Below are 17349 nucleotides of genomic sequence, written 5' to 3' on the forward strand. Positions count from 1 at the left end.
TTGTTTGTTATTGTGATTACATTATTACTACTACATTGTTTTCATCATTTTTATTACTGCTATTATTAAGAATGTGGTATATTATTTGTTCTCATAGACAATGTTTTCAAAATTGTTCTGGTTACACCCTGGCGAGCTGAACTGGCAGCAGTACATGAGTGTCACGTTTTATCAATAAATTAAGATGAAATCTCTGATAAAACGAGAACACATTATGGGGATCATAAATTGTGTGTACCGATAAGGTGAGTTCGTGTTGTCAGAGAGTTCATCGAACTTTAGTGATAAAACGTCAGACTCCCGTGACAAAGACCAACAAATAGGTCTCCGCTTTTTATTTTTATGACAGCTGAGACCTACTTGTTGGTCAACCTGTGACAGTACTTATGTTTCAAGTTAAACTGAAGTTTGCGGGTATTTTCAACCATAAGTACTCGACGCGAGCTTCATGCTGAAAAAAAAGCAATAATTTGATGGAAAAAATTCACTCAGTCTGATTTGTTTCCTTCAAATTATTGGTTTTCTTACCCATCATCAAGATCGCGTCGAACACCTGTGCGTTTAACAATAACGACTGCTCCGAAGAGTATCGTCCCCTATACTGACATAATTAACCAGCTGTCAAGTGTTTCACGATGGAGTCGACTTGCAGCTGCAATCATGAATATCCTCCATTTCAGCTGAAAAAATCAAGGTTTAATCAGGTAAGTTTTATTTTCAATGATCCTGTTTACATCTATAATCCTGTTTACATTGTATACATCTATAATACTTTGCCAATTTAATTTTGTCTCATGAACGTGACTGGGGAGATCGGAAATGGTTGTTTACCTTGACATTGTCACTTGTACTGTTTGTAGTACGTGTACGGTAGTCCAGCTAGAAATTGAAAGAATTGACTCCTTGTAAGTTTTATATTTGGTAATAAATCCAGACGATGTTGTTGTTGCTCCTGTTGTTGTTAGTATTGTTATTATTTTTAATGAAATATTTACAACTGGTCCAACAAGTTTTTCGGTATTTGTTATATTGCTTGCTTCCATAATACAGTGATCAAACGTGGAGTAAAACAACTTACTAGTATACAGTTACATGCTTGCTCCCATCAATACACACACACACACACAGACACACACACACACACACATAGTATGTATGCTGTTTCATTGATATACCAAGAAATGTATACATTGTTCACTAAAGGAAACAAGTCATTATTATGTTTTATTTAACATTGCTACCAACCTTACAGACAACAGGACAACTGTTTATATCCTCCATTCAGTGCTGTATTATCCTAGTAGCATATGCTACGGGCCCTGCACATTTATGTGTTTTAATAATAATTACGTGATTTTTTTTAAAATTTAGAGCCCCTTTATAACATATGCTACAGTATGCTACAGGCCCCACACAAGCTTAATCCAGCGCTGCCTCCATTCTACGTTTCCCCTTTCATTTGCTTCATGTGGCTACATTTTGCCATCATTCATATTTCCAGAGACATCACATGACACAGGCAAAATATACCGCAATCTTCTTTTTTTTTATAGAGTTTTGCGAGTATCTTTTGAGGAAGGTACACCCACCCACACAGAAAGAGAGAGACTGTGGTAAAAACATGCTCAGTTACAGACTATACAAGAGAGAGAGAGAGTAACAGAGAGAAAGAGATGTTGTGGTGGTGGGGTTAGAGAGACTTACCATACAGGCTTTTATTCATCGCCCAAACCTACATTTCTTTATTAGTTGTTGAGTCAGCAGCCTTACCAACCCACACAGTGATAGACAAAATTTGATGATGGTAGAGCAGCATTTGGACACTTTAATATTAGAAAATATGTTTTAGACCCATATTAATAGTTTTTTTACAACATGCAGAAAGAAATATAAACAAAGCTTTAATTAGATTATGGTACATGTATTCCTCCTTAGAAATAAATTTTCTATACAAGTCTTCACATGCTTTTGCAACTTTGTATCGTTGGTTTTGTAAACATCAGATTCTGCTTCATCAGTAGGCGAGTGATTCTATATTCTCTAAATCTGTGATTAATTTCCACTGTTTAATCATTAGAAATGTATTAAAATAATGATAAAAATATCAATAATCCCTGTCTTCTAAATATTAATTACACATGGGATACAATTTCATCAAAATCCTCTGTGCTTTCCCTTAGATCTCTCTCATGCAGAGGGAGATAATACAGAGAAGTCTGTGGATTGAGAGAGGAAAAAGAAAACTGAATTTGCATCAAGTAACCTACAAGAACCTGGGACTTTGTAAGGGTTAGGTGTCCACATTCATGGGATTTTAATACAGTGTTCACATTACCAATGATATACAGTTGCAATAGCCTCTCAAGACCACACAGTCCATTTTTGGTTAGGAGGAAGACACATAGTGTAATCTGTTTAATGCTTTGTTTGTTTTTATTTCTTTGTTCCTATTTTATAAAACCTATTAATAAGGGCCTGAAAACCGATTATTTAATATCAAAATGGCAGAAGGCCCTTTAGTCCCCTCCAGCCTTTCTCTCTTACTGAGTTGGTAAGACAGAAGACTAATTGACAATAAACATAGGGAATAAATGCCTTCATCATATGTCTTCACACCACATCTCTCTCTCTCTCTTTCTGGGCCATCATAGAAGCATGACAGATTTTTGCCTGTGTCATTTGATGTCTCTGCACCTATAAATAATGGCAAAATATAGTCATACAAACCAAAGGAAAGAGGAGAGAAAAACATGGATGATAGAAACAACTGTATGTTCTGTAGTAATGTTAATTAAATCATACTAATGGCTTAGATCAACTGTAATACATTGAAATGCTTGAATTACCTCTTGCTGGTTCCTCATTTCACTTAGTTTATTTTTCTCACTCATTTAAATATGTTGCACATTCACTGTGCAGGTACTTAATTAACTACGCTGGGTTTGTGGTGCTTCATGTTAAACTATCTTTCATGTTTCAGTCATAACTATCTTATATTTATTTAATCAATATGAATAAAAATAGAAGTTAAGAAAATAAAAGAAACAGTTTATCCTTTGCAAAGGAAATTATGATTATTCACAAAAGGTAAAGAACTACATTTTGTGGCAGACACACTGGAATTTAGGGTTGTGAATTCATTCCATTCATTGTCAGCATATAGCTACTTGCAGTTAGTGTTAACTGCATTTGAAATGCAAGTATGTGTATTTGTATGGGATATAAATAAAATATATAGTATTAAACTTTATCTTTGATATAACACTTGTTGGATACATTTTTAATTAAAAGGAAACTCCGCAGTTCTCATTTCCTTTTACTGAAACATGTATACATATTGTGGTATAACAATGGTACAGCACATATATATATATATATATATATATATATATAAAGAAATATTGTCATGCAGGTCCTACTCTAAGGAGATTCAAACCCAGGTCTGCTTGTTACACTACCCATCACATTGCGTGTATCTCTTTGTAATATCCTCTATATACCTTTATTTCTGTAGTATGTATACTCAAATGAGAATTAATTACTGGGTCTATATGTGTACTCAAATGAGAATTAATTACTGGGTCTGTATGTGTACTCAGATGAGAATTAATTACTGGGTCTGTATGTGTACTCAGATGAGAATTAATTACTGGGTCTATGTGTACTCAGATGAGAAGTAATTACTGGGTCTATATGTGTACTCAGATGAGAATTTCTGGGTCTATATGTGTACTCAAATGAGAATCAAATTACTGGGTCTATATGTGTACTCAGATGATGATTAATTGCTGGATCTATATGTGTACTCAGATGAGAATTTCTGGGTCTGTATGTGTACTCAGATGAGAATTAATTACTGGGTCTGTATGTGTACTCGGATGAGAATTAATTACTGGGTCTATATGTGGGTGTGTCTTCAGTGCATGTACCAGCAACATTGTAGCATAATCGTTTGGTTATGTATGCATGGTCGATGTAGGAGTTGGTACCTACAGGCAAAGTAATGGCTACTGCAACCCATGGTCCTGGGTTCAAATCTCCAGTGAATATGAATGACCAATTAAAATTTTTCTAACAGTACCATAATCTCATTTTTCATATTTAAAAATGATTTTTATGTTAGCAAGCGTTGTTGTGCAGGATTCAGGAATAGAACTTTCTGTTCTATTTGGTATATATTTGCATTTCTTTTTCATTCTCTCTCTCATATATATATATATATATATATATATATATATATATATATATATATATATATATATATATATATATATATATAGATTTCAATGCATATATATGAATTGGTGCCCCATGTGAGCATCACCTTCAGCTGACCTACCCCATGAAAAATTACAACAGATTCTATGAAATGGTTCCCCCCAGGCTTTGCTGTCACCAGTATTGCCCACATATTGCATGGTCCTCTGGAACCAGAGCTTCAAGGTGATATACATATCAAATTCTCAAAGGATGCACAGTTTCTTCCTGTTAATCATCCCCATGCCATGCCTTATTTGCCCTGAGGATACTCCCTCTTCATCTTCTGGTCAGACTGGTTATCTGCAGAAGAGATAATGGCAAGACTTAAGTCAACAGGCCTGAGGCCAGGATGACTAATTAGCAATCCATATAATTGCCTTTATCTTGTGAAAATGACTGCCCCTTCAATGGCTACTCTGAGATAGTTCAAAGAAATCATGATCTGTTGAGTGCGCATGTAGATATGTGCATTTAATTAGCAAATAAACGATGACCTATTTTGTGGTAATGGGCATTTAGATTAAATTGGCGATGATGCGGATACGAATCATGAATGTAATCAAAGTTTCTCATAGTGCATAATCTGGGACTAAAGCATGGGTGTATTAATGTATACCTATTTGTCTTTTTTTATATTGGGACTTGAAATGATCATCAGTGAAACAAACCATAATACAATATGCACTCATTATCTACAAAATTGATACAATGATATGTTCACTGTTTCTCTTTATTTCTGTCTTATTACATGTATAGTAACATCAGATTATTATTAATATAAATACAGTCATTGTCATTCATTCAAAATAAACTTGGTATACACCGCACTGTTTGTTTGTTAATTTCAGAGCACATTTTTTGGCAGATGGAGACATTTCTTAGATGTTATTGATCCAAGAACTCTCTTCACAACAGAGGTAAGGTTGGTCATTCTTAAATGCATGAAAATATAATTTGTTATGGTTCTGTCCAGTTGACATTCTTTTATTAAACACATAGTACCCATTCCGCCTTAATGTTTATACAAGCTCTTCAGCTTTATTAAAAGTTCATTGTTCTTTTAGCAATAATTGTTAGTTTGCACAAATCTTCAGAGAATTCTTTTTCTCCCATACTACTGTTATATGTACAATCTGTAGGGAAGAAAATGTATTCAATTCTTGAATTGTCAGCAAAGTAAATAATATAATTTTTTATGTTGGCATGAAATGAAGGCAATTTTGACATTAAAAATGGAAAGCTACAATGTTTGTTTTTAAGATTAGTTTCACAAGTTAAGCTGTCTTAATATGGTACTATGAGTAACTGGTTAAGGTTTCCTGATATGTGTGTGTGTTTGTGTGTGTGTGTGTGTATGTGTATGGATGCATGCATGCATGCATGTATGTATGTATGTATAGGTTTGAGAATAATGGAACATCACCATACAACTTCTTTCTAGTCTTCTATCATACTGCTTTTGTACTTGTTGTCTTACCATCTCATTGTGTCATAATGTTGTTTTTTTACATTGCTTAATTTTGTCAAAATAAAGAAAATTTGTATTTGTATTTAGCAACAACTGAAAGATGCCATCCAACTGCTGGATGCCTTTAAAAGCAAACAGTTGCCACCTGGAACAACCAATGAACAACTCTGGAAGGCCCAAAAAATTAAGCAAGTAAGTTCAGGTTATTTTGGATATGAGCACTGGGCATGTAATCAAGATGGACAATGTTATCTCAACAGCATTTAAAAAAAAGGAAATCCTAACATTATTTTCACACATTTCTGTAAATTATGAGTTTTTTATGTAGCCCATAGAGAAATCCCAAGGTTAAAAAATTACCTAGATGGATAATTGAAATATTGGAATATACTAGTCGATGCTGTTGAAAACTTGAGTCCACTCAGTGCCATATATTACCTCCCATTGAATATATTTGAAGTGCCTCATATTTCAAAACTCTCATTTTCTCCCTTTGTCATATTTTTCTATGTGAGTGATTATTGAAGATCATCATTAAACATTTTAAATAGTCAGTAAAATGAATGGAAACAAAAGTCTAAAATTTCAAAAATGAAAAGTTTGGATTGCAAATCAGCATATCTAGATGGCATTCATATCAGTATATCTAGATTGCATTCATATCAGCATATTTTGAACATATTTAAAAAGTGTCTCAGAGTTGATTTTCTATTTTTGTGTACTGTGAATGCTCTGTGCCAGCATTTCTTTCTGCTGACAGAATAATGAAACATATCAGTGATAGCACTGAATAATGAAACGTATTACTGATAACAGACAGAATAATGAAACATATCACTAATAACAGACTGAATGATGAAACATATCACTAATAACAGACTGAATGATGAAACATATCACTAATAACAGACTGAATGATGAAACATATCACTGATAACAGACTGAATAATGAAACATATCACTAATAACAGACTGAATGATGAAACATATCACTAATAACAGACTGAATGATGGAACATATCACTGATAACAGACTGAATGATGAAACATATCACTGATAACAGACTGAATGATGAAACATATCACTGATAACAGACTGAATGATGAAACATATCACTGATAACAGACTGAATGATGAAACATATCACTGATAACAGACTGAATGATGAAACCTATCACTGATAACAAACTGAATGATGAAACATATCACTGATAACAGACTGAATGATGAAACATATCACTAATAACAGACTGAATGATGAAACCTATCACTGATAACAGACTGAATGATGAAACATATCACTGATAACAAACTGAATGATGAAACATATCACTAATAACAGACTGAATGATGAAACATATCACTGATAACAGACTGAATGATGAAACATATCACTGATAACAGACTGAATGATGAAACATATCACTAATAACAGACTGAATGATGAAACCTGTCACTGATAACAGACTGAATGATGAAACATATCACTGATAACAAACTGAATGATGAAACATATCACTGATAACAGACTGAATGATGAAACATATCATTGATAACAGACTGAATGATGAAACATATCACTAATAACAGACTGAATGATGAAACATATCACTAATAACAGACTGAATGATGAAACATATCACTAATAACAGACTGAATGATGAAACCTATCACTGATAACAGACTGAATGATGAAACATATCACTGATAACAGACTGAATGATGAAACATATCACTAATAACAGACTGAATGATGAAACCTATCACTGATAACAGACTGAATGATGAAACATAACACTGATAACAAACTGAATGATGAAACATATCACTGATAACAGACTGAATGATGAAACATATCACTGATAACAGACTGAATGATGAAACATATCACTAATAACAGACTGAATGATGAAACATATCACTAATAACAGACTGAATGATGAAACATATCACTGATAACAAACTGAATGATGAAACATATCACTGATAACAGACGGAATGATGAAACATATCACTGATAACAGACTGAATGATGAAACATATCACTAATAACAGACTGAATGATGAAACATATCACTAATAACAGACTGAATGATGAAACAAATCACTGATAACAAACTGAATGATGGAACATATCACTGATAACAAACTGAATGATGGAACATATCACTGATAACAGACTGAATGATGAAACATATCACTGATAACAGACTGAATGATGAAACATATCACTAATAACAGACTGAATGATGGAACATATCACTGATAACAGACTGAATGATGAAACATATCACTGATAACAGACTGAATGATGAAACATATCACTAATAACAGACTGAATGATGAAACCTATCACTGATAACAGACTGAATGATGAAACATATCACTGATACCACACTGAATGATGAAACATATCACTGATAAGAGACTGAATGATGAAACATATCACTGATAAGAGACTGAATGATGAAACATATCACTGATAACAGACTGAATGATGAAACATATCACTAATAACAGACTGAATGATGAAACATATCACTAATAACAGACTGAATGATGAAACCTATCACTGATAACAAACTGAATGATGGAACATATCACTGATAACAAACTGAATGATGGAACATATCACTGATAACAGACTGAATGATGAAACATATCACTGATAACAGACTGAATGATGAAACATATCACTAATAACAGACTGAATGATGGAACATATCACTGATAACAGACTGAATGATGAAACATATCACTGATAACAGACTGAATGATGAAACATATCACTAATAACAGACTGAATGATGAAACCTATCACTGATAACAGACTGAATGATGAAACATATCACTGATACCACACTGAATGATGAAACATATCACTGATAAGAGACTGAATGATGAAACATATCACTGATAAGAGACTGAATGATGAAACATATCACTGATAACAGACTGAATGATGAAACATATCACTAATAACAGACTGAATAATTAAACATATCACTGATAACAGACTGAATAATGAAACATATCTCTAATAACAGACTGAATGATGAAACATCACTGATAACAGACTGAATGATGAAACATATCACTGATAACAGACTGAATAATGAAACATATCTCTAATAACAGACTGAATGATGAAACATCACTGATAACAGACTGAATAATGGAACATATCACTGATAACATACTGAATAATGAAACATGTCACTGATAGCAGACAGAATAATGAAACATGTCACTCATAACAGACTGAATAATGAAACATATCACTGATAACAGGATGAATCAAAACGTCAGTAATTGGAGTGAAATATACAGATTAAAATACTTTTTTTCTTCAATTACAGGTTTTCTTGTGCCAATAGACTATAAAGAAATAAGTACTACTTAATGAGAGCCTACACTTATCAAATCATCCCCATATATATATATATATATATATATATATATATATATATATATATATATATATATACAGTACAAGTCTCTTAATGCTGTCACCTATGAATCATGAAGGGGTTCAGTAAAAGAATGTACATTTTAAAATGTAAAAAAAACCCTAAATTTTATATGACTCAGTGAGACTTTGATTCGATCTGAAGGACTAGAAGTACATATCAACACTAGACATGTCATACAGCATATGTTCCAAGAGGCATATTTGTTAATGCATTAATCTTTATTTGTGATTTATTTTAGTTACTGTATTAAAGTGTAGTTTTATACAGGAAATATTTCATTTTTTCAGTATAGTTATGTTCAACCATATGTACAGCAGAAAACTTATGTAATAAAACAAAAGACTGACTTTGTCAAAGCTTCTAACATTTATATTTTTACTTAATTTTATTTTGTTTGTTTTTAATGTGGGATTGGGACATGCATACAAGTGGCAAAAACATTACATTCTGGCAATGTAACTCAAACAAAGATTGCTACTAAGGTGCTTTTTATTTACATAATTAATGGAAGATATATAATTTGTAAGTAGTTAGGGTGTTGAGGAAAATATATCATTATTATATGCTCTTTTATATCTCTGTTAACTTTGCATTGTCAGAATCGTTCAGTATTTTATGATACTGAACTCACATGCAACTTCATATTGCACATATAAAGGATCTACTTTCTGTTGTAAACAAACAATGGATGTAGATGGCCAGCACATTTTGTAAACAAATAATGTACACTCACATAGTAAGTGGTTTACATTTTGGTTGATTACATTTGTTTCTGAATGAAATAAAGCAGATGTTTTGTGGACTGCCACATACCAGCTGCTTTGCTACATTCCACATTCATTTTTTGATACAGTGTTTCGGATTTAGGCAGAAGATGGCAGATTTCATAAAATTGCTGGGTACCTACAAATAACATGCAAGTGAAAAGGCATAAACTGTCTTATTTAGCTGGTAATAAGAATGGCAAAACAAATACTTAACGTTTTACATCCTGAATTTCCTCAAAATGTACTTTCTTAGTTCTGCAGATTGGAATTACATGAACCATGTCATGGGTTCTCAAGCTTAATTACACATTTCAAAATTGAACTGCAATTTTGACTATATTTCAAGTGCAATTACATCCTCCTTACTGCAATCAAAATGAACTAAACATTAAATTCCATAGCGTCTTTTTGATAATTGCATTTGAAAGACTTCATATTTTTCCCACATTATGATTTCAAATATTTAATGACAGAACAGAAACGCACTTGCAGATGTCAGATGTCAACATGCTTCTCCTTCACCATTTCAGTCCATAGTATTTCATGTAGAATTTACACAGATGAATCCAGTCCATGAAATTTCAAAGAATTGACAAAAATACCAAAATCTATTCATTCCGATCAAATGGAAAAGTTGTTGCAACGCGCATTCATTCAAAATATGAATCTTGATTTCAATTTTAAGTAGACCAAAATGCCATTTTCTTTCAAAAGTTATGTCTTGCACGTGATTAAGTTCAAATTTATATGGGCGGAGTTATGTGCACGTTAATAATGTTGTTGTGTAATGATGAATCTGAGCTTGTGTATTTAGTTTGGAATACAGTATACATTCAGTTACTTTGTTTCTTGTAGTGTATTTTGTTTATATAATGAAGCCTTAGGTAAAATAAGAAAAATGAGCATATAATAAAAAGTTTACTGCATTTGTATGGGAAAAAATAATTCGTTTTGTCAGATGGATATACAAGACTCCCAATGTCATGCAGTATTCAGTAGCTTTTAAAAGATTTGAAAATGAAAGAATGTCTAAGTTTTATATAATTTTAGTCATTTTAAATACATTTACAGTGTAATTGAATAAGCAGAAATAATTTAATATGGTTAAAATTTTTGAACTGAAATATTCATTTTTTATTTTTTCCTCAGGCTATTATCCATCCAGATACAGGGGAGAAAGTTTTCATGCCTTTCAGGATGTCAGGTCAGTTTCAAAATAACCATGTGTAAAAGAGGTATTATTAGGGATCTGCATCATCAAGATGCAAGAGCTTTGTAGTAAGCACCTAATTTGTCCATTCCTTCACTTTCTTGTAACAACCATAGCTCTGTAACCCTTGTGCAGAATTGGATGGCATCTGAAAATTGCATGTTATATGTAGATGTCCTTGGAAAAGATCCGTTTTTGTCAGGTGCAGTTTTGATGGAGTTAATGCCTTTCTTCCATCAATTTTTAATTTCCACTACAGCAAGCACTTGTAACCTTCATAGCTCAGGAGCCATTCACATACTCTGACATTTTTTGGCATGAATGCTATTTCTAAGATCAAGATGTGCCTTATGGGTCTCATCTGCTACAATTCGGACAGAGTTTTGGTCCTTGGCAATTAACTTAACAGCTTTCTTAGGGCTGTTGCTTTTCATCAGCATAACTCAAGAACCATTCAACCTATTCTGATACAATTTGATGTGAACATTGTTTCATAGACCTATATGTGTCTTATATGGGTTTTGTCTTGTCTACTTCATATTAGATAGAGTCCGGCTCTTTTGAACCAACATCATATATTTTTATGTGTTGTTGTATTTATTGATGGAACATGACTAAGAGATGTATTTTGTCTGCCTTTACTAGGGATGTATAAGATTGGATCAAAAGTTCAGATATATTAAAATTTCTTTGCAGAATTTCTCTATGCACTTTTATCAATTTTCTTGTACAAAATAAGCAGATACTTCTTATCTACAGTGCTGAATAAATAAATATAGAATCTGGATACAAACATCCATTATTAAAATCAAATATATTCAACATATTGTTAAAAAGAGAAAATCATTTATGATAAATCATTCAGAATCTTTAAATTGTAAGAATATTCATTTTGATAAACCAGATTTTCTGATTTCCTTAGTTTAAACCAATCTTTTACCATACAAAATTGTGTATATATATAGGCAGCCAACAAGTTATGCATGTGCAACCTGTTTTTTTTCTGTATATGGATGCTAATTGTTTATGCCATGCTAATTGTTTATGCCATGCTAATTGATTATGCCATGCTAATTGATTATGTCATGCTAATTATATATTGTTAAAACAGAGAGGAAACTTATTGATGATTACTGATTGTCATAAACAAAAATTTCTTGTAGTGAATGTTATATCTTTACTTAAACATGACTTTTATTTTGTACGAAAAGATTTATTAAACATAGATTATAAAACAGTACAGTACAAATTCAGATTCAAATGCATTGTCATATAATATATGCTATGGATGACACAACATATTTATTCACTTATTTCCATTGTGGTCCTTAATGATCACATAACAAATGGTAGGCAGAAAATAGAAATATATAAAACTCTCTGCATATGTATAAAGTTCAGAGCAAAATCCAAACAATAGTATAATGTAATATATATATATATATATATATATATATATATATATATATATATATATATATATATATATATATATATATATATTTTATTGAAGTTTAAAGGTACAAGTAATATTTAAAATTTCATTGATGTCAGGGTCGATCCTGCACTGTAATGTTTAGGTGAAATTATTTCACTCCTCTGCCAGAAAAGCAAAACTTGGCAGCAAATATGAAATAATATTTAATATGGACATTGGTTGATAATTTTCTGCCTCAGCTTTCTTGCTGCTTTAATGTAATGGCAATACATGGGTAGAGGTTTGGGTCATCCGGGACCTGACCTATAATAAGAAGTAAGTATATGATGTGATTTATTGGTGATGTAGTAATTTCCATATCCTTGTTTATAAAATGAGCTGATATCATTTCTAATTCAGTTGTATTACTGGCTTCATAAGATATTTCATTACATCAGAATCTGAAAAAGAGAAAAACTATGTTCTCAAACTTTCTTACTTCTATAATAATTTGTGGCAAAGTTCCCAGTCCTCTGGAAGTGTGCTAGATCTTGTGCCGTGGTGGAAAAAATAAGAGTTGAATTTTTCTGCCAGTTTAGCTATCAAAATAAATCTCTGCATCCATACAAAGAACAATTTTGCTCAAAGCATTGTGATTTTTGTTGTTGACAGAATGCTGGATCTTTTTAGGGCTTTCCATGGGTTTTGGAGCCAGCATGATTTTTGTCAAGTTTATTTTTGTACTTGGTAGATTTCAGCTCTGTAAAGTGGACTTTGGTTATGTACCATATATTATTTAAAGTTACAATCGATCTCATAAGGATTGATTAGAACTAATTTATATTTGTCGTCACAAGATTGTATGTTATGGATTGATTAGAACTAATTATATTTGTCGTCACACGATTGTATGTTATGGATTGATTAGAACTAATTATATTTGTCGTCACATGATTGTATGTTATGGATTAATTAGAACTAATTTAGATGCACAAGTTGAGTAGAATTAAATGTTTGATGTATTTTTTTCTTCAGGCTTTGTTCCTTTTGGAACTGTTCCAGTAAGTATAATTATTTATTTACCACATTTCAAAATATATTGAGTAGTATTGCATCATATAGGAAAATATTACTGTTATTAGGTATTACTGCAATAATGATATTGATATGTGATAATGATTATTGGTACAAGACCTAATCCAGCAGTGTCAGTGACACACATTTTTACAGGTATTTCATTACTTTGTATCCCAACACAGTGTTGTAATCATCATGTCAGCATAACAGTGTTATTACAACTCTGCTGAGTCCACCAACAAGTTTGCTGTCTGCCTGATAGAACACTTAAGATTGGGACTGTCTGGTCAAGATTGGGACTGTCTGGATCAGCAGTTGTTAAGATTCTTCATATGAAGCTCATACATTATACCAAAACAAACTTTGTAACTTTAAGCCTAATTTGTGGATGCTGTTGTCTTTATATCATCACTGTCACCACTCTTTGATAAGGACATATACTTCTGAAACATGGTCATCACATGCATGCTAGTGTTATAGATGAAAATGGAGACCTGATTCATCTGAGGCATTTTGAATTACACTAATAGTAGTGTCAAATGCATACTTTGTCTGAATATCATGGTTGCAGGTTGCATTCTGCATGTGTCACTCTTTACAGGGAGTTTACATAATAAATCATTATTATTATTATTATTATTATTATTATTATATTTATTATTATTATTATTATTATTATTATTATTATTATTAATATTATTATTATACTGTACAATTAAGAATTTGATTTTGCATGGAAATTAATTATTACTTGAATAGTTTTTGACTGTTTGCATGAAAACTTTTTTGTGCTTTCTGTCATGGGAACATTATTTTCACCAGATCTGAAAAATGATCTGCTACCAGAAATGGGAGATTTTGTTAGGCTATAAAATTGGTAATTTGGTAAATAGTGTCTCTGCACATGTAACTTTATTCACATTTGATGCATAATATATGAACAATGACTTTAGTGATTGCATATTTGTTGTGGTTAATATGCTTATATGGGAAGGGATTTCTAAATGACGTGTGTGTCATTCTTACAACTATAACTGATTTTAAAATAAGCTCAACTGGAAGAGCATCAGATTCATGTCCCTTTAGACTTAATTCCTGTGACTGAAATTCCTGTTACCATCTATAAATGAATTTCATGTAAAAAAAATTTATTTATATTGTAGCATTTTGACCTTGGGAGATAACACACTCTTGTACATCTTGACAGACTTTTAACATTAAAGTCAAATGGACCCTGTGTTGTGCCACTTTCACTCTCAAGTAATCCAGCCATAACCAATCAGTTAACATCTCTACTCATGCATGAAATACTTTTGATCATGCATAGTATAGACTATAATTCATCTAAACAACTTTAAGCACTGAAGCAGAAGATACCCTACACAGAGAATCAAAGCAATGCTAATTGTTTTATGCTGATTGGGCTCCATCCTTATTTAATTAACATCTTCATTCCTTTCGGAATTACACTTACTTGCACCTAGTATAATACATTATGAGAAACTTCAAACACTGAAGCCAGCTGACCCTGCAGACAGAATCAAGCGATATCAATTGTTTTATTCTGCTTGAAATTAGCAACTGAATTGTCTTTTGCAGCTTAAACAAGTTCACTCTAATGATCACAGACAGTATGACTGTAAATATACTTCACTGGAATCAAGGTGTAAAAGAAATGGAATTAAGTTTTTCAACTGGAGGGGGGACACTCTCCCCTAAGGGAGGTTGCACATGTATGAATGATTTTAACAAAAAAACGTCTTTCTTGATGTTCCTTTAATGAAAAGAAGAGTTTGGGTATCTCATTAATATAGTCAAGCACCTAAAACTGTATGTTGCTACAGCCTTAGTAGATGTGAGTACAGAACTTGGATTATTTCAATTTTTTACTGTCCCATTATTCAAGTCCTCCAATGTGATTTCACAAATAGCACCATGTGCATTGAAGATATTGTCTTTTTGCAGCATAAATGTCATAAATAATGTATAGATTCTTTTAGGTTTTTTTTAAAAAGAAGTAATATTACATATTATTAGCATTTTGACTTGGAAGGATTGATGTAAAGTGAAGTGGCATAGTATTACAAGTAACTGTTTACCATTGATAATTAGGACAACTTCCCTGTTGTCAAATCTGCCATTATTATTTCTAATTGAGTTTAAATAATCAAAGCTGAGATGCTTGCTGTAACAGACATGTGTACTTCATTTAGTGGGAAGATTATTTTACACTGTACATTAGAAGTCTATTAAGTTCTATTGAACTGACTATTTTTAATCATGGTGGACGTGTAAATTGTAGTAGCAAAAACTATTGTTCAGACATTTTCAGTGATTGACTGAGAAGCATGACAGCCTGGTAGAAAATGTGTTTAGTTAGTACCATAGCAGTGTTGTCCCTAGATCACTAGTCAAGTCAGGATGATGGTTTCTTACCAGGGCATTTTTACGCTGTAAAGTCTCTACCTATCAGTGACACTGTCAATGTATGATTTCCTCTTGGTGAACTTCATATTAACCATTCATATTTTGGCTTGGAAGGATTTAAATTCCTGCATGCCTTATGGCTGTGTCTCTTCTCTTGTATGAAGTATAATTTCTTATTACAAATAATAGTAATGAACATTTATTATTCACTAACATAGTAAAAATATATTGCTCCACTGACTTTTCAGCACAACTTTATATGCAAAGGGATGCAACTCAAACTTTGGTAAATTACTAGAACTAATAGTAGTTACCTCCATTGATGGCAATGAAACAAAAGTACAAAATGCTTTTAAAAGGAAATCACCACAATAGTTTCTCTAGTAATTTTTTAAAATATTATTATAAATTCTCTAGTGACGATAAAAAAAATAAAAAAATTTGAAAATTATTATGCAGCTTTTGTAGAGCAGAATGCTTGTGTGTATAAAAAGGGCCATACATAGCAGTATCTGTAAAATTCTGTCTGTTCTTATGTAAAACTATAACTTGAACCCTCCAGGACATCATTATTCTCAATACATGGACTCACAAAATTTTTTTGTGTCATGCCATGCAATAATATCTTGCCTTTTAGAGGTAACACCTGCCATCTTACCGTATTAATATATTTTCTTATTGAGCACAATCACTAGCTCTTAACTCTTCTGGTTTTCAGGTTGTAGGAATGCTGCTACCCAATCCCAGCTTTAAGTCCATGATTTTCTGGCAATGGATGAACCAAACTCACAATGCCTGTGTCAACTATGCCAACAGAAATGCCACAAAGGCAAGAAGTCATAAATCATGAAATTGTATTCAGTTTATACCTTGTATTCTTAGACAGAGTTAAAGAGTCTCATGCCTGATCATGCATGTCACAGATTTCATGTCTAGTTTGTTGTTGTTGTTGTTGTGGGGTTTAACACCATTTTTCAGCACACGATAGGCTATACATGGCTGCCAGTATTAATGGTGGAGGAAGAACCCAGGAAAACCCCGGAAAGAACCACCAACCCACAAGAAGCTACTGGCAAGCTTTCTTACATACCCACATTGGCTGAATCCGAGACTCGAACCGCCGCAGACAGAGGTGAGATGTCTAGTTTGTTACATATTTTGCATCTGATCATTTCTATAGCAAATTTCATGTCTAATTGTGTCCATTACAAATTTCATTATTATGTATACTTAATTTAATTGTTTGTTT

The 17349-nt window shown here is 32.3% G+C and overlaps 1 protein-coding gene across 1 annotated transcript in view; it reads left to right on the forward strand.

Moving 5' to 3' along the window:
• Positions 1–527: 527 nt before the first annotated feature.
• The window catches only part of LOC149794958 (sideroflexin-5-like), a 45479-nt gene continuing 28657 nt past the window's right edge, over positions 528–17349 (forward strand). Inside the window, exons 1-6 of the mRNA XM_089964620.1 lie at positions 528–704; positions 5109–5177; positions 5816–5920; positions 11119–11173; positions 13632–13657; positions 16819–16929. Of these exons, the coding sequence (XP_089820746.1) occupies positions 636–704; positions 5109–5177; positions 5816–5920; positions 11119–11173; positions 13632–13657; positions 16819–16929 (435 nt within the window). The 5' untranslated portion in view covers positions 528–635. The remainder of the gene's footprint in view (positions 705–5108; positions 5178–5815; positions 5921–11118; positions 11174–13631; positions 13658–16818; positions 16930–17349) is intronic.

Source organism: Sinohyriopsis cumingii, chromosome 7, assembly GCF_028554795.1.
Source record: "Sinohyriopsis cumingii isolate HCF-2022 chromosome 7, ASM2855479v2, whole genome shotgun sequence".
Lineage (NCBI taxonomy): Eukaryota > Metazoa > Mollusca > Bivalvia > Unionida > Unionidae > Sinohyriopsis > Sinohyriopsis cumingii.